The sequence below is a fragment of the Chrysoperla carnea genome, chromosome 1 (genome assembly GCF_905475395.1).
Source record: "Chrysoperla carnea chromosome 1, inChrCarn1.1, whole genome shotgun sequence".
Lineage (NCBI taxonomy): Eukaryota > Metazoa > Arthropoda > Insecta > Neuroptera > Chrysopidae > Chrysoperla > Chrysoperla carnea.
This window is the reverse complement of record NC_058337.1, coordinates 12,004,909-12,029,651: the sequence shown is the minus strand read 5'-3', so window position 1 is coordinate 12,029,651 and position 24,743 is coordinate 12,004,909. Positions and strand designations below refer to the sequence as shown.

Genomic DNA, 24,743 nt, shown 5'->3' with positions numbered 1-24,743 from the left:
GTTAAATATTTCGAAAATAATTGCTTCTACGGAAATTTTGCACAGGAACAGGAATAGGAACTATAACTGCGATAAACTTAGTAGCTTACGAGATATTTGAAGAAAATCTTTCTTTTCGACTTTTGACCTTGAATATTGTTTTTTTGCGCATTTTACTTTGCAATGCACTTTTTATAGGTCATTTCTTTCATTCGCTTGGATTTTTTAAGCAGAAAAACCCTTATTTTCTTGGGCAATTAGTTAAAAGTGTAGTTGGAACTCATGTAACTCATAAAAGTTTAAGATTATTGAATTTTGATTTTGGAATCATAGACGAATGAGTGGATTTTGATATTTGAAACGTAGGCGAACATTAATAATATTATTATGGATTGTTACAAGACAAATTGTGAATATTTCTTAAAACTTATCTTTAAAAGCATGTTGCAGATTTTCTGAAAACATAAAAATACCTTTGATCATAACTCATCGGGGAAAAAATGATTCTTTTTATTTAACAAGAAAATAATGGTACACAAAAGAAACATCAAACATTTTAAATAATAATAATTTTTCTTTACTGTGAATGTACTTTTTCTTTGCTTTGTATTAAAAACTTTATTTATCATCATTAATAATATATTTAATTACAGAAAAGTTTTTTCTGTATAAAAATATTGTTTTTCCCAAAACATTTAAGACCTAATTTAATTATGAATAGTACAGGCGCTGGGTGTATTTGATTATTTTCATTTGATTCACTCTTAAGTATAACACAATCTTTCATCTGATCGACCTACAAATTTTTGTAATTAATTTCTGTTAGTAAAGTAAAATGTTGAAGGAGCCTTAAACTATCGAAGAAAGCCAAATATCTAGGCATCATCCTAGACCAAAAGTTACTATGGGGGACTCAACGTCTTGGAAAGGTCCCGAAAGGCAACTGTGGCTTTATACACCTGCAAAAAGGCCATGGGGAAACAGTGGGGCATAAATCCCAAAATGATTCACTGGCTATGCATTGCGGTTATTAGACCCATACTATGGGTACTAGAATGGCGGACAGCACTAGAAAAAGGGAATTCACCAAAAACTACTAGGTAAAATCCAACGGTTAGCATCCATACTTATCTTGGGATGTCTACTGACAACACCATCTAAAACACTTGAGGTAATTCTGCACCTCCTGCCAACTGACCACTTTGGAGAGAAATGTACTGCAAGTGCAGCTCTCAGGCTAAATCTAATCTCACCCTAAACGGAGACGCACGGATTTGTTCATGCACGGATATTAAGAAGGTACTCACTTCCAAGATCCGTTGAGTACGTGCTACCCTTTCGTTCGGTAACTTCGGTAACAAGTTCTCAGTAAAGATCCCCTCCAGGCAGGATTGGGATAAGAACTTGGTTAAGCCAAAGGGCGTGGTATTTTATACCAACGGAACTAAGTTAGAGAGGAGGGTAAATTGTGGGATAATCTATGAAAATCTCGATTTACGTTTGTCATATCGGCTGCCGGAACACTGTAGCGTGTATTAAGTGGAAGTGATGGCTATTTACGAGGTATGTGAATGTATAAGACGGAACACTCTCAGGTGCAGCGACATTACTATCTTCACCGACAGCCAAGCAGCTCTAAGCTCCTACAGCTCAGTATATCTAACCTTAAAGGTAGCACAGGACTGCGGTACCTCCTTAAATGAGCTGGTGGAACAAATGAATGTAAACCTGGTATGGGTACCAGGATACAGAGAGATTCCAGAAAATTGTGAAACCGGGAAGCTTGCTGGAAATGACATAATGCTAGCGGATACAAGCATCAATAGGCATCCGGGAGTTCTGTTTGCGAACTGCAACCTGCTCCTTAAAGAGGATATCTTAATAAAGGGTCAATCTCAGGGTCAAATGGAAGAAAGAACGTACTTGTGGTACTACAAGACAGATATGGTCTGAGTACAATCGTAGGCTTTTCGTAGATTTTATATCGCTTCCAAGAGCCTATATTAGCTAAGTTGTTTGTTGCAGCAATTACAGGACACTGGCTCGGCGGCAGGCATGCTAAACGCCTGATCCGGACAGTATATCACGATTATTGCAGGAGCTGTCACAGTGTAGAGGAAGGGGAAACGACGATCCCATCTTCTTTTATTTGAGCCAGCCTCTCTTTGATCACCTCTTTGACCTAAAGTCTGTTGACGTCAAAGCGCTCCTGCTGTTCTTAAACAGCCCAAAGTGGTTCATGGAGTAGTGGCCAACCCTTTTTCGGTATCTCAACGGACCCTATGGTCTAAGTGTTTTTCCCCCAGGACAGCCACTCTAACCTAACCTAACCTAAATTAAAAACTTCTAGAGTGTGAAATGAGATTAAACTGTTTTGGTAATATTTATATGACAAAAGATATTAATCCATGGAATTGAAATGAGATTAAACTGTTTTGGTAATATTTATATATTATAATGTTTATATGTTATTCGAATTTTTGATTCCTTTAGGCCACTGTTAAAAATAATTTCGATACGCGAAGTTTGCATTCTCCAATCTACTTAGCACCTTGACTATTATTTCTTTTTTTAACATTTTTTATTTAATGAGAATATGTATTTGATTTATATATTGTATGTGGAATAAAAGAAGTTTTTATATTATAAAATGAACCTTATTATAAAATTTTATTTAACTCGGAGGAGGTCAATAAACTTATTCATAAGACATTATTTTTAGTTTCAAGCAACTAGACAAGTCTTATTTATGTCACACTGAGGCCAGAAAAATATAATATTTTGGAATGTAAAATATTTTATGCAAAAAGTCTTAATAAACAAGTAAAATAAAGAGTTTTTGGTCGGTAATAGATATTGATTCTACATATTTTTATAAAACGTTTAGAAGTAATATGTTTTGTTCAGTATCCCCCTATACCGACCAAACATTTTGCTTTAAACAAAACAAATTGTTCAAACCCAGGTGGAATACCTCTATATAACAAATTTGCATGTCCCTTGATGTCTCACTTAACCAGGTTCCACTGTATATCATTTACATGTAAAGAATTAATCATAACAGCACTTTTTAAAGTCAAAAGTATCCACTGGGAGCTTTGACATCGATTTGATTGTACCTACCATGACTACGCACCCAACGAATAGCGAATTTATATTTGTTTATATTGTTTGTTACGAGCTCTGACACAAGGAGTACGGAATTGGCATAGATTTTTTTTCCATAAAATGCGTCAGTCGTTCTCGAGACATAGCCATTTTACGACCAACTGTTTCCTTTGATTATATTTCCTGGAATCATATTGGAACGAAATCCATTCCATTTCTTGGTAGTTCAGTTTAATTAAATAGCTCTGTCTGTACTTCTTGTTCCAGGTTTCCGTTGCATTTAAATTTAACTACAGTGGTTAATAAGATTTAACTCATAAAAAATAGACACCTAATAACTTTTATTGTAAAACTGAATAGTTATATGATCCATAATATGATAGATTCTATGAATTATGTAAAGAAGATATTATGAACGCTTGAACGAATGATTTATATACTCTGAAGTATAACGGTACATACTTATATATACAGTTTGACGCATTTGAGATGAAGACACCCTCATATTATCGTTATTTATTGAAATATCGATTTGAAATTTTATACAGTCATACAGGATGTGAAGGGTCACATTTTAAGATACTCATAGACTATTGATTCGGTATTAAAAAACAGGGCAATAAGGAACTAAGGCGTTCACGGGTTTTTATTTCAGGAATCGTTCAATGGGTTATTAAAGAAGAAAAAATCGCGGAGTGCTATTAAATGACAGCGTGAAAATTAAAGATAGGGGTGAAAAGTACTCCTTTTGGTTGTTTCCAAATATTTCGTAAACTAAGCAAAATTTCAAGAAATTTTTAAACATTGAAAAGTAATAGTATTTTCTTATAAATAAAAAATACGCTCTTCCGAATGGTGATATTTTCAAAATCTTGATTAAGTGCGAACTAGAGGATTCAGAACAAAAATTACCTTTACGATGCTATTTTACTTCATTAATTTATACCTAAGAGTTTAGTTTAATCACCATCCACATTCAGGACAAGGTCGACGCTAACTTCCAGTATAGTTGTGTTTGGATAGTACGTTTTTTAGTGAGTGAGCAAACGTAGATTAAGTAATCCGAAGTTTAAAATCCAGTAAATTATAAATACCATGTACTCACATATCGACACATATCCCTCTTAAGGTATGCTTTCTATTCTGCGTCAGACGCACGCATCTGACACTGTTCGTCCGACGCAGTATACTGTCTTATGGAATCTAATGCAAGCGTTGTCTATGATGCGTCACTGCGTCTGATAAGGCTGCAGCTAAAAGGAGCCGTGCGGCTCTACTTTTCCTTGAGCAGTATTGACGTAGACAGTCGGATTGACGGATCCACCTATATGGGCATGATGGACATACCCATCACCTAAATAGGCTTATAATTTAATAAAAAAAAGAAAAAAAACAATGAGTCGGTTCAAATATTTAGTCTATTGTTAGCTAGTAACTAATTTCATACTAAACCCCCATCTGATAATTTTTGGAATGAACATTATTTCAAAATTCGTTTCAAAGCGTGTAGATTCCAAAAATCGAAAAAAATCCTAGCTAAATCGGACCAATAGGGTTTCTGACAACATCCGGAATATTAATCTATTAGCTTTTCTGAACAAGTATCAATTGACAAAATACGGTACTCGGATTTGCACACTCAACTCAACCTAGCACCAGTTCTAAAACTGAAGCTCTCAATAATCAATTGGTAATAAATTTCGAAATATCCTAGAGTTTTCATTTATTATCTTTGATAATATTTACATTTAAAATTGGTGATACGGACGGGCGATGAGAAATAAAATTCTAATACAAAATTTTTTGGATAAAATCTAAGACTTCAATAAAGACGATATATTCTATTAAATAAAACAAGAGAATAATAATATTAATAATAAAAGATAATACTATTAATAAAGGTTTCTTCAGTTTTAAAATGGGTGGTAAGGATGGTCTGCGACACCGTATATATAAAAACAACAAGTATTAAATATTCTGAATAATAATTAAGATTTAACTTACCCAGCCTTTCCACTACTTTCCATTTTATTGGCGAGTTCGACATCCTTTGAGTAAACATCAAATTGCCATTGTCGTTGTCCTAAAACGCCTGCTAATACAGCACCCGTATGTATTCCAACACGCATGTCAACCGGTGAATTAGTTGTTTGTTGAACATATCTGTAAGAATAATAAATTTAAAGTAAGTTCTATTCGATTACGATTTCTTATTATATACTTATATACTTTATTATTCACGATTTACGTTTTCAGAATTATTTAATATTGAATTGTTGCACTAAATATTTACTTGCTAATGGAAAAATACAATGCGTAGTAAACTCAATGTGATAAACTAAACGCAAATTAGATTAGAAACATTATATTGTATGTGTACAGGTATTGTATATATTTAAAATTTTTACGTTTAATATATTATGTATGTGTTTGTCTGTTATAGCCTATACTATGGCCACTGAGGAAGTGGGAAGAAAGATATTCTTATTACTTTGTGTATAAGAGTGGCTATCTTTCTCTACTTACATGACGTAAAAAAACAAACGATTGCGTATTCAAGACTGTCTTCACATGTCAACAATTACCTCAGTCAGTTGTTTGTTTTCACTTGTTTAGAATAGTTTAAAGAAAAACAAAATAATATGTGTGATAAATGTACAGTTTATTGATTAAAAGGAAAAAATAACACACGGCACACACATATCACAAATTGAAAATTATACACATATCATATTTAGTGGAGAGAGACATGGCTCATGTGGTCGAACCATCCGATAATAGTGTGAAGGGTCACAGACGCGGATCATCATATATTTAAAATACTATATTGCCAGCGTCCTATGTTCCTCTATGTGATGGGGATCGTGTCTGACGCTGTCAACTGACCATGGCCTTCGTATATTTTGGTGTAAAGTTTGTAAACTTTACAAACTTTATTGGGAATAGGGTTGTAAAATGGAATGTGCCCAGTAAGCCGTCAATGTCAGATCACAGACAAATAAATTTCGACAAGAAGGCCTTCCAAAGAACATAACATATAGAAATCCAAAACAAAACGATGAGAAATTAAACAAAGAATTATTTCTAGAGATATAAACAGGGAAAATTTCATAAAAATAGAGACAAATTATTAGGAGTGGTAGGGACATCTAAACAAACATCTTAGCTCTTTGTACGCAAGTCCAAAAACGTTTCGTTTTTCATATACAGGGTGTCGAAGATTGTGAACAAAATTGTTTATTTAATAATCTTTATAAGATTTATTGCGTTTGAATGATATGCCTTACAATAACTGCCCAACATATCATACATAAAATCCTGGAAACAATTAGAGAGGGGTCAGATTGTTTTTTTTATAAGCTCTTACTATTTAGTCAATTCTTAAAAAGCAAAAAACAAAACTTCAACGTGAATTTTGAATGAATAGAACATGTAGATACCGTATTTTCTTGGGGGAAAAAAGTATACCACTTAAAATACACTTAAAAAGCTCTAAAATGTTTGTTAATTATTGTTTTGGAACTAAAACTTCCCTATCTGAAAGAGTTTAATTATAAATCTAGTCTATTTTTACTTTTACCCAATATTAAACCACAACGCCGAAAACGTAAAAAAATATTTTAAAAAGCACATTTTAAACTTAGATAAAAATTGAAAAATTTTTTTTCTCCCTCCTCCAAACTCTTGTTTGCCACATCCCGAAATGACTAGAAATCAAATCAGATTGTAGAAGTTACGATTAAACGTAAAATTAATAGTTTACAGTGCAGAGAGGGGGTATAGTTTTGTGATTAACATTCCTACGAAACTTCGTGAGTGGCTTCATTTTAGAGTAACCTACAACGTTTAGATTCACGAATATAAACCTTGCGTTAAATTACATTCACGACTTTTTCAATGTAGAAGACGGAAAACATGTCAATTAAACGACCTATTGAAAAAATATGAACATCCATTTGCGTTTTTCTTGAAAGCTATATGAATATAATAAGAGAGAATAATAGTGACCTTCACCCCCAACATGTCGAGAAAACGTGGGTAAGGAAATTTATCAACAACCAGTTAATTTTTACAGAAATGTTAAACAAATATTAGTAAAATTGCATGCTCCTACTGGCCTACTTAATTTCTTGAGCCGTTTTCTCAGACATTCACTTTAAACATGTCAATTAAACGACTATATGTTTTATTATGAACACTTGTAGGCCATGAAAAACACCATGAAAGTTGAGCTGTTTTATAAACAAAAATTTATTGGCCTACAAATATATTGAGCGACTTATTCGGTAATATAGACAGGTAGATAAATGGTGCTTAGTCTCCTAGGTTATCAACCACAGTACATGTATGTAGGTAGCCATTTGAACAATAAAACTAGGATGTTCGACTTGACGATTTATTTGAAATGTTATTCAGTATAAAATAGCTTAAATTTCATGTGCTTTTCGTGGCCTACATGTGTTCATATTAATACATATAGTCGTTCAATGTTTAAGGTATAGGTCTGAGAAAACGGCTCATGAAATTTGTAGGCCAGTAAGAGCATTTTATTTTACAAATATTCAATAAACATTTCTGTTGATAAATTTTTATACATCAATTCTCATTTTTCCGACATGTTGGGAGCGGAGGTCACGCCAAACGGCCCAATATTTTTGTAGACCACTATAATATTTCTCTTATTATATTCATTTATCTTGCGTTCAAGAAGAAATCAAAAGGTTGTTCATATTTTTTTAATAGGTCGTTTATAGTTGACATGTTTCCCGTCTTCTACATGTAAACGTAGAAGTACGAATGTACGTCTTCTTCAAAGTTTTCGTACATGTAAACGTTGTTGGTTACACTGAAATGAAGCCACTCATGAAGTGTCTTAAATGTGTTAATTACGAAACTATGCTCCCTTTTTGTACTGTAGACTATAATATTTGTTTGTATTTTTGAAAAAAGAAAACAATTACTTTCCGTCAGAAAGTTAATAAAGAAAATTATAAACGTGATATAATGTTAACAGTTTCTTTTTTCGTTTGGTATTAGAAGGTTAAAAATTGTGTCATAAATTAGGTCACACTTTGTAAATATGATGAAGTAAAACAAGATTAAATAAGTGACTAATTTTGCTGACATCAAAAGAAAAATAATATTTTCTATTTATAAAAGAACCCGATGTGAATGCCATGTATAAACATAGGATACTAAAATATCCTGTAATGCAGGTTGATATTCACACCACCTTTTTTCCAACAAACATGCAATAAAATTGAAACGATATCAATATTTTAAATTGTTAATTTTTAAATAATTCCTAAAAAGTAAAAATTTCAAGATTAGTCTTTAAAATGCTTTTAAGGATGTACGAGGCTATTTTGGATAAAAGGCTTGATTGTTCTATAAAATATCTAATAAATTTTTTCATTTCTCTCATGCACACGGTGTTTCCTATTTATATTTTAAGTATCAAAAATGACATCCGAATTCTGTTCATAAAAATAAATATTACTAATGTTATTATTATAAAAAAAATGACTGACTGACTTTCATATATCAACTCACAGGCCAAATTCCTGGGGCTAGAACCATGTAAATTTGCATGTGGGTTTTTTAGACACTATGAAAGCTTAAGGAAGGATGGATTTTAGATAATTTAATTCTTAAAGTAGTGAAAAAGCGGGTGAGAGTTTTTGTATACATTAATATAGGTGTACATTGACTACACCTATAAAAAGCTATATTATCAGTAAGTAAATTATCGGGGATAAGTGATGGCAAAGGAAGTGAAATTTTATAACGCTATAGTCTTTGTATTTAAAATTGCAGTTGCCCAGCGAAGGGGATGGGTTAACTGCTAGTTCCTGCTGTAAATTAACTAATGCTTTTAAAGTGTTGACGTTTTTCATATATAACTCCCCACTAATTTGTACAATTTACTGGGTAGTTGTACATTTTGGGAAAATCTATGGGGCAGCAACAAACATTTTCATTTATTTTTAAGCTATCGAATAGATAGTTTTATAGTTAGTTAGTTTAGTTTAGTTTAGTTAGTGAACTAGTTGCTAATGTCACGTTGAATGAAACATCCGGTATATTTGAACTAACTTTTTGATGTTCTAACAATTGAAAAAATAATGTGCGATAAGCCAAGACTTTATTGATTAGTCTTGGCGAAAGCTTGAACAAAGAATCTCAAACCAAGGCGTGGATAATTAGATTTGGTTGAGGATGGGGCAAGTATTTGAATAACAAGACTGGGAAGCTTATTGCTGGCCAAACCTCGTATACATCTCTAAGTTTGGCATTTCCTACCTGAGTGGATATAACGTCTAACTTATTTAGCTCACTTAAACGGTCTGTAAGCCCCTCCCCCCAACTTGCAAAAATTTTGCGACAATGAACCCATAAATACCAACGATTTAGTCACTTTTCCGTGTCTATAGATGAAGAGTAAATGAAAAGTCTAATCAAACAATAGACCAACTAGAAAAAACAAAGACCAATCGGCACAAAAATTCTAGCGCTACTTTTATAAAAATGCCCTCGAAGTGCAGGTAAACGGCTACTATAATTTTGATATAAGAAACGAAGAAAAGCACCAGCAGGGATTGCTGATGTATTTGTACATTTCTGCCCTATTTTCATGTTGTGTATTTGCTTTTTGGTTTTCGATTATTTAACATGTGCTTTTAATTATTTTGTAAACTTACTTCTCTTTGGTAAACTGGCAGGTGTTTGATGGGTTTGATCTTATGTTTAATGGAGTTAACAGATTGTTTTGTTTTCGTCTAGCTGTATTTTACATAATGCAAACACGTATGTATATATGAAACCTAACAAATAAAATTAAATTACATGCTCGATCTATTATTTTTAATGATTATATACGGTTTCCAACTGAGACAAATTAAATTAAAGATTTTTATTACATTAAATTCAACTAATGATATCAGAGATACATTCTGAGATAATAGAAAAAACTATATACATAGAAAAAAAAATGTACTAGTTTAAAAAAAAAAAATCATGTATCCAACCATCATGTCTGTATTTAATTGGTTACTACTATGTACTATATTGTACTATATAAGAGTATTTTATGTTTTATTCATTTCAATTGTCTTCTTTATGCACATATAGTATTTCAGGAGGAATCGCAAATATTTTATTGAGCAATTTTATGATACATACTATTCTGAGATAATATGAATCCAGAGATCAATTCAAGATTATGTTGATCTTGTTCAAATAGAACAAGATCCTACTAGATAATTCAATCAATTTAAACATGAAAGGGTGTGAACGAACACTGCATCAAATCAGGTATTTTTGTTTTTTTGAAATGTTGTTTGCAATGTTAAGGCAAGCCCTTTTTCAACTCTTTAATGTTATCAAATAAGGTTGGAAGGAAATTAGGCACAATAATAATGTCGCCCTATTAGCTCAATTGGTTAAGGTGTAACCAATTCCGTCCGCGGTATGCTTAGGGTAGCGGGTTCGATTCCCGCCGTCGCAACAAAATTAATTTAATTAATAGTTGTGATGGGTTGATGTAGTTCATGGTATATGCATGAAGGAGGTGCACTATAGTTTTTACTTTTTGTCACCTCTGTACTTGTACTAAAATCAATTAGACCAAACTTAGTTAGACATTTAAAAAGGTGACATCTACATTCGATTTTAATTGAAAAACGTAATGACATTATATTTAAACTCAGTTTTGAGTCTTATGATTTACTTATCAGAATAATCAAATAAAATCACAAAATAGTATTAATCAACTGTGCATTGTACCCAAGAGGCATGAACATGACTAATTGTAATATGAAACCTTTGAATATCAGACTTTCAGTGGTGGATGAGGTAACATGATACTGTGGGAAAATTAACGACCATAAAATATACTACACGAAAGTAATAAAATGAAAATATTAAAAATCTTATAGATGAAAAATATATAATAGACTAGCTGACCGCGTGAACTTCGTTTCACCTATAATTAATTAATTTATTTGATTATAACTTTTGATCAGCGATTATTTATCTAAATTAACACCTTCAGCTCTAATTATAGCTAGCCCATCCTCTATAACGCATCCCCGCTTAGCCTGCTCGCTAAACACAATATTTACTCCAATTTCAAGGAAAATTAATTATACCTATGTACCATAAGCTCGCCTTAGGGATTGAATTGCAAAATCTTGTTTCTTATTATTATTATTAAGCCTTAAAATTAAACATTGTTGTCATGTTCATATATCCTTTAAGAAGATTTAATCGTAATTGATAATTAAAAAAAGTACTAATTGCAAATATATTCACCTTTATGCCCATCGATATTGAAAACAAAATAATAAAAAATAAAAATGTTAATCCTGTCTTTGATATTTGATGTATTTTTGGTCAAAGAAAACGATACAAAGAGTAATGTAATTTTATTTGTGATAAAAGTAATCTTTAAAATAATAAAATAAAACATATTATGATAAACAAAATTAATTAATTTTTAATTGAGACGGAAGTTGTAAATATTTTATCAAAAGATAATTAAATTATATAAAGGCAGACAAATATTGACAATTTAAATTTGTATGTTCGTTAACTCTTTGATTACCTGAAACTGCTAGAGGTTATAGGTATCATATATATGATTTACAAATGAATTTATTTCTATTATATTATATCTTAATATAACTACCATAATTATAAAACGATATTTTAAATTTGAATACAGGACAATGCAGTCTTACCTTTGGATTCTGTTCTTTCAAAAACGGATATTGACAAGCCAAACTCATTGGATGTAGTATTTCATTTCTCAAGAGCACTAACAATTGTCACTGATCAAATGTTTCATTTTTGTTTTTGACATTTCAAGGACGTTACGAGTCTCATTTGCGATTGGTATTCTACAAATTTTTTTCCCAAAAATAAAGCTTTAAATTCTAGTACCGTGATTATTGTCGATATATGCGAAAAAATCATAAACTAGGTGCAGAGATAAAAAAGTGAAATTAAGTAGATAAAGCACCAAAAGGACCAATGTATCAATGACAAACCGTTTCTGGGGAATAAGAACGTGACAAAATAAGTGCAACTAGGTGTAGTTCAGCGGTCTTGGAAGACTGGTGCTCTGTGTTACGGATATTTAAAGACCAGAAGTTAATGTTATCAATGCAAGACTGATATTCTGGTACTGACATTAAAAAACTTCAAAAAGTATTATTTGATCCTTCATATTTTGAAAAGGTACAAACCGATTATGTTAACATTACCAAGACTTATTAAACTTACTTTTAAAACATATTTTCAAACTTCTAGTAATTTTAGTTTTGTGTTATTCAATAACATTCTAATTAAGCAAACGCATTCAGGAGTACATAAAACATAAAAGAAAAAGTACTCATTTTCCGAAAATATTATAGAAGACATTGAAAACATGCCAACACACAGTGAAATACGGAGGACCGTCAAGAAAATGAAGAATAACAGGGCACCCGAAAATGACAACATAACTGCTGAGTGGTCGAAAAATGGAGGAGAAGCTGCTGTTACTATGAAGTGAAAGAAAATAGAAGAGATACCAGTTAACTGGACTATTGGCGTATTGTGTCCCGTACATAAAAAGCGTTACAAAATGAATTGGAGCAATTTCAGAGGTATCATTTTACTCAATACGGCATACAAAGTTCTAGCATCTATATTAAATTATCGATTGAACAAAATATCTGAGAAAAAAATAGGATAATACCAATTTGGGTTTAGATGAGGTAATAGTACATCAGATCAAATTTTCGTATAATTATCTTTCATATGGCGTTTCTAATAAAAATTATTTTTATAAAGATTAACTGTCTACTTTCAAGTCTTCCACTACCCGTTACTTTCGTTTTCGACAACAAGGACAGTTGTGACGCTTTCCAAGGAGAGTTGTGATGCTTTGTAAAAATGAAGTCGTGTAGGTTACAGAAACTTAATAAGAATGTTATAGATACTTATCTTATGCTTAGCTAGATATTTATCAACAGTCTGAGTTTAGCCATACTATACTAACTATATTCCTTCATAACAAGAAACTGCGATGAATTGATATTTTTAATAAATTTTATAAATGAAATTCACAAATAAAATAATATATAAATAATTAAATAATTAAAATTAATTATAATGTATTTAATGCTCATTTCATCCATACACACATAGCATACAGCCACTATGGAAGTTTTTTTGTTCAAATAAGAAATACATTATAAGCTTTTAATTAAATAAAAAGCTTATTTTAATTTATAGAATTTTCGTTGAAAGCAAATCAAGTTTTATTCTTGTGTAATTATATCAATACATTATAAATACAACATTGAGGTATTTCTATTGAGAGTGATAGAAATATCCTAAGGGAGAGAAATGATAGCTGTTGCTATGGTAATGTTACCACTTGTATAATTCATTTCGAAATAAATTTAGATTTTTACTAGACCAATTTTTATATAATATAAATACGTATTTCGACTACCAAGTAGTCATCGGTATGAATTAGCTAATCGTAATTGCTCTTATTGTGTATGTTACTTGTTGCTAATTTGGTGACGCTTTGCACAATCATCGTTTCATGTACCTACAATTTATACTGTTATATAAGTATCTGTGTACCTTTCCGAAATGAATTTTTGGTGGCTTTTTATTATCAAAATCAACATTTTGAAGTATTTTTTCAAAAACAGTGGAATATCCTATTCTTCCAACTTTTTGATTCGAGATATCTTAGAAACGGTGGCCCTTAAGAAAAAACTTTTAAGACATTTTTTACATTTTATTTTCTGATCTACAATTTTCGTCTGAACTTATTTTATCATAAAACTTACTGTTTCGCTGCTAATCGCGAAAAACCCGTTTTTGTGACCTTTGACCCCGCGAAAATTTTTTTCCACATCTCGGATCGATGAAGACTTTTTAGATTTTATTTATGATGCTGTTTTGATCAATCCTACCAAATTTCAGCCGGTTGCGAATTTTTGTACTTTTGGATGTGTATATTGATCGAGTAAACGGTAAATTACAGTGTAATTTACCGTATCAATTACGTTTGTACCTTACCTCATTTGTTTATATACATATATATATTTTTGGAAATATATTTTCTACCAAAATAGCGAACAATGTTCAAAACTGTCTACTAAGCCGAATGAATTCCTATCCTGTGCGTGTTAAATTAACTTTGACGGCTTCGAACATTTATTGCAGTTTACAGAGACGCTACATGCTTCTACCATTTTTTTTTTACAATTATGTAGTTGTTGGAAACTACCTTTTCGCATCAGACCAAATGATCTGTTTACTATTAATTATCCAAGTAATTCATGGTATTGTACATTTCATACTTTGAAGTAGAATTTAATATTTCGGATTTTTATACCATTTTCAGAAGGAAACTTCATCGGCCGTTATCATTTCGTCAAAACTACTTTTAGTCTTAAGCCTTTCGAAATACTTTAAGTGTCCTCATACCATGCAGTTTTAATATTGTATATTGAAAATATTATATTAAAAATAATATTCTTTACTTACTTTATTGCTTTGACCATTGATAAGCCCATATGGACACATAATACTGCATGATCCGGACGCTCTCTGGGAGCCCCACTTATACAGTAATAACAATCTCCAAGAATTTTAATGCGTAGTTGTTGATATTTCTGTAAAAAATGTAATATTTCAATTATAAATCTGGAAACATGTAAAAATCCAAAGTATGTAATTATCAATTAAATATCAAAAACCTTAGATAACTTAGAGGTAAAAGGAGTTGGGTTTTCGTATACCTCTCTTTAACGTTATATATTAATTGCTTGTGCAAAATCTTAGGATAATTATTATATATCGTGTCTTATTTTAATATCTCCCTAGCTGAATTTTTTTCAACAATGCGTTTTTTGCAGAGAAGGAGTCAAATAGCATAATTGTTATTTTGATTTCAAATTACGTTCATAAACAAAGGCATAAGATTACAAAGAAAAATTATATATTTGTAAACTTAACAAACCTTATATCATGCGCATATTGACAAACATACGCAGTGTGTTTCATTTCAAAAGTATTCACCCTTAATAACTTTTAACCTGATGCAATTATTATCTTGAGTGAAAACACGTCGATAATGATATCGAAGGGGAAATTCAAAAAAGCTACTCAGAGAATTTAAATTTCATTCTTTCATCCCCAGCTCCTTCAACCCCACTTTGAAATTTCAAATGTCACCCCCAACCTTGTAGCACCTCATTTGAAAGGGTATAAAATTTTCTATTCAACCATGATAAAAAAATGAAATCGATCGATTGGTTCCTCACATCAAGAGTTATTAGGGTGGATACCCACCATCTATTGCGCGGAGTATCTTAGGAACCAATCGCTCGATTGTAATTTTTTAACATGGTTGACAAGAAATTTCTCATTTGTTTCCATGCAACCATAATATGCCAGAGCCTAGCGTGACAGAGTACAGCTAGATATTATTGTGCTTATATGTTTATTTAAATAATTACGAGATATATTTAAGGTATATTATACCAGAAATAAATTTTAAGAGTTTAAAACAAAAATTTGAACAAAGATAGATTTTTAGATAACAAACATATTCTCCAGAGAAAAATAATTTCGTACGTTTGAGTTGACGAAATTAAAATCATAGTTGTGTCTTTTGCCAAAGTCCCATCTATCTCTATATCAGAATTCATCAAAATTGGCTTAGTGCTTAAGGCATGTAGTGTTATGTTATGATAGTGAGTAAGTTTTATAATAATTATTTTCAACAAATCTATCAAAAAAGCGGTCAAAACTATAAAAATAATGATGAATGCTATGCAAATAAAATCCCAATTTCAAAACTGGAAAGATTGATAAGGTGGAAATACGGACTAGATTTTTTGGTATCTCATTTCCATATTGGCTTTGTAGAAAAAAGAATATGCCTATACATGCTGAAACTACGGAAATAGCAAAGTATTAATATAAGAAGAATAAAAAATGGAAAGAAGGCATGGAAATTATTAAGGTAAGAATAAAAATAATTTATTAAAATTTCTTTTTATGAATCTGAAAATATGCTTGACGCACTAAAATTGAAAGTGTCTTTGAGATTATCTTTTGAAAATCTTCTCAATCTGATTTCTGTTACGACGACTGGCTTTGCACAAACAAATCATTGCAATGCATTTTGCTGCACATTCACCAATGTAGATAAAGTATTTTGTTGCCCTTACAATAAAACCAGAGAGAGCATTTTGATATTACTCCGTTCCTTTACGGATTTGAAGAGTAAAAAAAGTCTCAAACTCTGCAACTTTTGTTTAAGTTATTTTGATTGGTTTACTACAAAACGAACTATTAGCCATTATAGATTAAAATGGCCTACATCCTATACTATGTATATAAGTAAAGAAAAAAAAAACTCCAAAATTAAAAGTGGAAATGATTTAGATTTAAGAAGTTGAGTGCAAAATTTTCCTCAACTTGTTCTCTCCGGCTCTTCGATTGATAAATAAACTGTATTTGTAAAAGTGAAAAAATGTAAGTATCGTGAAAAGAAGCTTTAGAGTGGTCTCGGCATATTAATTCATATATTGGAAAAATTAGTCACGCCAAGCAGTCAATATGGCAGCTATTCACAGACTTAAATCTTATATAAACAGTAGTTTTCTGATTAGACCATTAAGCGAGTGGGCTACTTTCTACAAAGCAGGTTCTTTCAAAGCTCATTAATAACTTGCATTTTTATTTGCAATTTATAAGAAATGCATTTTTGTTTGTTCCTGTGCGAGGAGGATTGACCAAAGTTATGGACTATCATATTTTCTCTAAACATTTATTATAAAACTATAAGCAATTATTCGAGACCCGGACATAATAGCTAGAAAAAACTCTGGATCAGTGGAATTTGATTTCTTCTCATAGGTACAGAAATTTTAATATTTGCATTGCTTTTGGTAAAAAAGACTTATCTTTTCATTAAATTGAATTTTGACAAACTTGGACAAGAAGGAAGGAGAAATACACTGGTAAAATATCAGATCTCGTCATTTTTTGCATAGTGGCTGCTAGATAGCTTAAAAATAAGAAAATGTTTTAAAAATGATAGATGGGAAAAAGAAAAAACTTTTATTGTATAAAGTTATTTTTGTATGTTACAAAGGTTTGAAGATTGAGCTTTTAAATTATGCAAGGTCTTTCCTCTTACAGGAGTGCATTAAAATACATTTTAAAAAGAAATGAGAGGCATTTGAATGCATTCATAAGATGGTTGCTAAAAAAGTTTATGCACTGTTACGCGTTTAAAGTTGATAAAAATAATTAATAATTTTGATTGACGGGGGAGGGTTGAGAATTTTCAACCCTCCCCCGACATAAAGCGTTAGAGTTTTATATAAAGTTTTGAGTATATTATTCCAAAATTAGAAACTATAAGCTCTTGAATGTATCTATTATAAAAGTTGAAAGTGTGCTATTTCAAATATTAGCTAGTATATATAAAACCAACCATTTAGTAGACAAATAAAAAAAAGACAAACATTAAACCATAAAAAAACTAGTTATGTTACACAATGAATAAATTAATTTGTATTATATAATTGAAAATCTGAGTAATGCATAAAATAATTGATGCGGTTTAGAATAGATCTACATTAAATACATTAATAAAAAGAATAAACAAACCTCAGCGAGTTTATCGAAGCGTGCAAATAATTCATTCAATATCTTTACAAGATCTTGAGCTGAGTACGTTGATGAGATTGCTGTGAAACCCACAATGTCAGCATAAAGTATACTGTAAACAAAATGAAAACATAATACGTAAATAAATAAATACAAATACTTTCTTTTATTTCTTAAAGATATATGTATGTTACAGAGTGTTTTTAAATATAAATGCAAACTTTTAAAGAATGACTTTATAGATAATTTCCTATTACGTTTTTTCAATTTTCAGGATTTCAGTCGTAAAATGGCAAAATCAAAATTTATTTTCTCGTTTCTTCCTCGAGACGTGGAATTGGAATGGGGCGTCAAAAACCTAGACCTTAGCATTTGAAAACGACAAGAAAAATTGTTGCAAGTGATCAATAGTAGGCTAACTGCACGAACCTTATAGTAATTAGTAGACACCTTAATGCCAGTTTTAAGTAGAAGTGCCCAACCATCAACTAAAAAAAAATTTCAAACAAGAATAGTTGGTATTATTCTGCTCATTTTCATACTTTACTCTTTAACATCATAAAAACAAGGATAGTTTTATTTACTTTGTTAAGAGTGTGAAAATTCTTCACGCAGAACTCAAAAGCCGTACTTTTTATTGAAAAACTACAGACAAGGAAAAGTTTAACCCAGAATTTTATTTTGCGAAAGTGAAATTTTGCATACAATAAGTTTACGCCATAGGGATAAGTTTAAGAATTGGTGTAAAGATGGTGCACGCTGCAGGGGAATGGGGCATTGCTTGAATTTTCATGTCATAATTTTACTCTTAAGTCTTAAGTTAACCTTTACCACCTTTCTCAGACGGCCTAAAAGGTAGTGGTTATTTTTTTTCAAGTATTAGAATTCAAAAGCAGGCTTCAGAATTACAAACCGATTATAGTTTGTGATGCTATGTAAACCTCAGGTTTAAGATTCACGCTTCCACTTCTTTGCTGAAAATGCCACAGTGGCATCATTCCTTAGTGGTAACGTTAGAGTGTATACTAATTGTTGCAAATGCTCATTTCTACAAAGTGCAGCATTTTTTCCTCTATTCTATCCATATAGGTCAGTCGACAAGTAGTTTCAGGTGGAAATAAATCGGAAGATCATGAAACTTTGGAATAATCAGATATTTATTCAAAATTCGCTAAAAATGCCAAGATATGCAAAATTTCGCCTTATTTCTTCTGTTATACTCCATTTAAGACGAGCCAATAAGGCCATCTTTTGCGGTCTTCTGGAACATGAACACGGACAGACTGACACATTGGTGGACACTGTACTGTATCTGTGTATTAAGGTCATGAAGATAGAAGTCTCTAAGGCACATCTGAACTGTGTCAGGCGGTTTGGGCGGCACAGTAATCAAGTCAGACTTGTTGTGGTATCTTAAATTTAAAGCAATTTTCAAAGAGCAAGAAACGTAAACGGGAGTCACGACCTTATCCCTCCGTTTCATTTTCAATTCTTCAACTCCCTCCTTCCTCTCCAACATTTTCTTCAGACATGAGAATAAAAATGAACTTTTTAAGAATAATAAAAAGAGATCTGTTTTGTTCCACAGCACTTTATGTAACAGGTAACCTCCAAAAATTTCGTTATATTTCATGTTGCTAAACTTGCGTTCTGTATGAGAGTGTAAGTGAGTACATTGTAGACTTTGATCCTTTGCGCAGTTCCTCCTTAGTGAAGAGTTCTTTCAGTATTTCTTCAAATTTTTGGTAATTCTGGCACGCGGGAAGCGTCATTCAAAAAGTGAGAGAATCGACAGACATTTTTACCAGCAATTTTCAAAGAGCAAAAAACGGAAGCGAGTTTCACGACCATATCCTTCTAATGTTTATTCCATTCAAAAATTTTTGTGCAAAGGCCGTAAGTTTGTTCACTCAAAATTTTTGCTTACCTACTCTTCAAAATAAAGTAATATCAAAAACAAAAAATTACTTCAGCACCTTCAAATGCGAGTGACATTGCAACATGCAGATGCCTTTCGTTTGACAACGGTTTGTCCACGTTTGATCACACATAATTTTTGTTTGCCAATCCGTCAAATTGAAGATATGAAAAAAACAAAATTTTATCCCGCCATTCCCAAATGTAAATTTTTATAAAAATGTGATGGTAATATCATTAGGAGGATTTATTATATTGTAATGAATTCAAGCTAAATTTTAACAATTAACTTTAATGTAATAACGGAATTCGGATTCAAGAACCGTTCAAAGTTTTTTCGATTTATTTTGATTTGACGAATATAGTTATTCTACAGATATATTGCTTCTTTAAAAGGTTATCATACTTTATGTTGAACGCCAAAATATGATATATTTATATCATAACGGTACAAAATATGATATATTTATATAATATTTCTCAAAGGTATCTACTTAGGTACATAAACTTTTATTTGGTTATCATAAATTTATGAGTAAACCAATGTAAGTAAATTATGTGTCTCTATGGGAAACATTATTATCGATTGTTCAAATTTAAAATAATATATTTTCATCGTCCGTTTACAAATTTTAAGTACAATACGTTTTAAAACTATCCTTAACTTTACATATAATACATCATCATATTAATAAAAAATCAGTTTTTCCAATAAAACTTGAAAGTCATACACTAACTGAAAATTTTTTTTAAACAAATTCTGGTTCCACGAATTTTGTGTTCTATATGAATTTTGAGCATAAAAGTTGGGTAAGATATTGTAGTTTTAAGTGTTGATTTTGGATAATAAATAATTTTTTTCGAAATGCAAGCCGAACATTTTACGAAAAATATGTCATGACAAAAATAAAGATGATACATACGAAGTAATGGCTTAATTAATTATAACATTTTGTATACTGAAAACACTAGGGCAAGCGAAACTAATCGCCGACCACTACGATCAGAACCATGCACAAAGGGTTTTATTGCAAAGTTAACAAATTTTATTTTTATTTTATGACAAACCCGACTCTCGTTGAATTTTTTTAACAAAATGAAATCGATCGATTGGTTCTTGAGATAGCTACACAGAAGATAGAAGTTATCCACCCTTAATAACTTGACTTGATGTGATTATTGTTTTGAAAGAAAACACGTCGATTTAGATATCAACGGGTAAGTTCAAAAATGGTACCTAGGGAATGTTATATTTCATCCCATCACCCCCAACCCACCCCTTACTAAGTTATAACTTTGAAATTTCAAATAGCACCTGTGACCTTGTTATACATTATCAGAAAGCGAATGGAATTCTCTATTCAACAATGATAAAAAATGAAATGGGCCGATTGGTTCTCAAGATAGACCACACAGAAGATAGAAGGTATGAATTCCATACTCTATGTAGTCTATCTTAAGGAGCAATCGACCGATTTCATTTTTTTTATCATCATCATGGTTAAATAGATAATTGTATGCCCTTTCAAATTGGGATAGCTGGGGGTTGGGGGATGAAACTTAAAATTCTCAAGTACCATTTTTGAACTTCCCCCTCGATATCTAAATCTACGTGTTTTCACACAAAACAATAAGAACAGGTCAAAATTTATTAAGGGTGGATACTTTTGAAATAATCACACGGTATGTATGACCTATATACATACATCTGGGCTTTGTTTTTCATTAAACCGCTTATAATCCAGAAAAACTGAAAAAAACTATTTTTTGGAGCACTATTCTTCAATATACCGTATTTTGTCCTTTTTTTTTTTATTATTTATGCGTAAACACACTGACGTTCATCATAATTGTATTCTAAAATGTCATATCAAAAATATTTGATAATATATTACACATAATCGATATGAGATAGTAATACGTTAATAATTCTGTTACATGTAAGTACATTTGAATGAAATGATTAAAATGCAGAATAATTCATGCATGGCAGTTTATTTTTTAATGGCTACAAATTTATTTGTATTTACTTGTACAAATATGCAAAATATAACTCAATTTACTGGATAATAAGTAATTCAATCATACAATTTTTTATAATTCATGTTCTTCTAAACAGCTTTTGATATCTGAATTATTTAAATCATCGCGTTTCAATTCGTCATTTTAGTATCTTTCTTTTCACTTCCTCAGTGAACATATATATATGCTATAAACAAACACATACATAATATATGTAATGTATAAATTTAAAATATATACAATACATGTATACTTGATACAATACATGTAGCATACTATACAATGTTCTTATCTAATTTACGCTCTTACGGTTAAACAGCGATATTAATTAAAAAAAGGTTTCAAGCAAAAGTTGTTTATTTCCTTATAAGAAAATTTTTTCTTCTCTTACGGTTTACAAGATCCTATGTTGCTCATTTACGAACTCAAACTAACTTTTTACATTCTGAGTACGGTATACAAATTTTAGCTTGATATCTCTTTTCGTTTTTGAGTTATCGTGTTAAGGAACGAATGAAAAAGAAATTAACACATAGATGGACCATTTTAAAATAGACATTTCAACGGTTAAAATGACAGTATGAAAACCAGGCAGCGTATGATAATCGAACCAATTTTAACAGAAAATTTGAAAAATCTCTAAAAAAAATTGTGTTTTCGGTTTCATAAAAATTCACAGTTGCTTTGTAATAAAAAAGAAACACTTTCACCAAGTTTCATGAAAATTGAATTGGTTTTGCCCGAGAAATACAAAATAAAAACCAAAAAAAGTTTTTTGTTATTTTCTCATGGAATTTGAGGTTATGTTGAAAAAGTCTCGTACAAAAGTTTTTCAATTTTTTGTTGACTTGAACTTTTCTGCTGAACATTTTTCGCTAGGAGATGATCATTAAACTAAAATTTCCACCAAATCGAGTTTTCATCATTGTGAAGGATAGAACAACGTATATCAACGTTTCATTTTTAGTTTATTTTCAAAGTGGCGGCTTTTTGACTGCTCTTCACATTCATTAACACAACGTAGGATTATGCCTCGGACCGGATCTGTCATTTCGATTGGTATTTAATCTCTTACAAAATCACGGTATACTTCAGTCGCAGACTGGCCATTCCGAAGAAAAAAATCATGTGTGAATATGTATTGTTATACTGTCCAAAATGATGACAATTTGTTACAAATAAAAAAGGAATGCTTTAAGTTTAGGAATGATAAAAAAGAAATAGTTTTTTTTTACTCCCACTGTACATTAAAGTAAAGGATACTCATTGTATATACATTTCATACTTGACATTTACGTTTCGTATTACTTTGTTCAGTGCCGTGCACTGAGTTTTTAGACAGAGTAGGCGGAAAAGCTACTATATAATCAAAAATATTGCATATTGGTTTTGGTTCATCGTCATGGCCATGAAGTAAATAATGATGTAGTTATTTGTAACCACAAATACCCATAGATTGGCTGATTTTATAGGCTTTAGTGTGAGAATACGGATTTTTTTCCAAAGGCGTGATACTTAAGAGAAGCTTTCTAAGTGTTTTCAGATTAAAAGTGCTTTTTGCGGCTGTAGAAAAATTATGAATTGTTGTAACCGGTGTCGTTCCAGACGGTTTTATATAAATAGTAGACAAGGGAAACAAAACAACCAATTGCTGTGTTTGTAACCTCTCAGCCAATAATATGAATAAGATTTTTTTGTTTTGAATTTACGATTGACTTTACCTTAAGTTTGTATTGATTGCAAATCCGGTGTACAAAGACCTTTAACGAGCGCTTCTCTTTTGTCATCGAAAGATAGTTTTGCAAACGGATGATTTTTTTTTCTATACCCACACCATCTGAATAAGTTTTGTAGTGAATATTATCTATTTTTAATATAACCAGAAACAAACTAAAACATTCAATAATGGCGACTCAACTCAGTATCATAAACAATAAGACGAAAAAGTAATAGTGCTTTAGTGTCTAGATCATTCTTCGTTATATGAATTATGGAGATATTCCAACTGATGAATCAAACTTGTAGGTATAGGTACTTAAATGAATAAGAAACGAAGTTACTTCGGCAAATGTCGTAATTTGTCGTGTTATTAGACAGTGACTATTTATGCATTCGTTTGTTTGGTATTTTATTGTATTTATATGAGCCCATACACCATTAAGTCGCACACACGTATATTATGGCTTACATATAAACATTTAGACACGAATAGTTTTTGTCTTTCCCGAAGTATTTTCAGCAGCGCTAGCGCAACGCAATGCGAAGTTACTTAAAATTGAATGAACGAGTAGGCATAATCAGTATGCTATATAGAATTATTGATAATTAAGTGTTTATTGATAATACTCGTAGATAAATAATATTATATATCAGAACACGATTATACATATTTATCTGAATTATGTAGAGTAGGCAGTGTCTTTCTGTCTATATGCAATGGACGCCACTGACTTTGTTCGTATTCCATAAATAAATTTAGAAATATTTTCTATAATAGTTACCACGGAATAAAGATAATAAACCACACAAATTAGTAAAGAAAACCTTTATTTACATTAAACAAAACGAAATTGAAAGCTGTATAGTGTATAATAATTTTTGGGTACATAACTGAATACATCTGCTTCTGTACATATAATAACTACTACACATACCTGACATTCTCGTGCCGACTCATGTATATTTTTTTGAATTGACTTGCTGTCGAGCCAAGATCTTGTCGCATACGTACAGCAACATGCTCAGGTAACACGGAGAGAAGAAGACGTTCCTGCAATAACAATAAATGTATTTAAAATATAATTATTATTCATTATAATTTGTTAACTTTTGCACTAAAAAATCGATTGACCAAGATAGATCGCAATATTGAAATTTCCTTGAAATTCTTAATTTTATTTGGAAAAATTAATTTGGAGTAAACATCCCGACATATAAAACATAGTCCGGATACTCAAAGTTCAGTTTAATACTATATTCAAATAAACTTTTCACTGGAGTTATCTTTATTTGGATGCAAG

The 24,743-nt window shown here is 31.1% G+C and overlaps 1 protein-coding gene across 1 annotated transcript in view; it reads right to left on the bottom strand.

Annotated features, from left to right (window-relative positions):
- The window catches only part of LOC123290745 (adenylate cyclase type 3-like), a 97,087-nt gene that overhangs the window by 14,564 nt on the left and 57,780 nt on the right, over positions 1 to 24,743 (bottom strand). Inside the window, exons 3-6 of the mRNA XM_044871041.1 lie at positions 24,378 to 24,493; positions 17,785 to 17,896; positions 14,644 to 14,771; positions 5,092 to 5,250 (exon numbers count right to left, since the gene is read on the bottom strand). Of these exons, the coding sequence (XP_044726976.1) occupies positions 5,092 to 5,250; positions 14,644 to 14,771; positions 17,785 to 17,896; positions 24,378 to 24,493 (515 nt within the window). The remainder of the gene's footprint in view (positions 1 to 5,091; positions 5,251 to 14,643; positions 14,772 to 17,784; positions 17,897 to 24,377; positions 24,494 to 24,743) is intronic.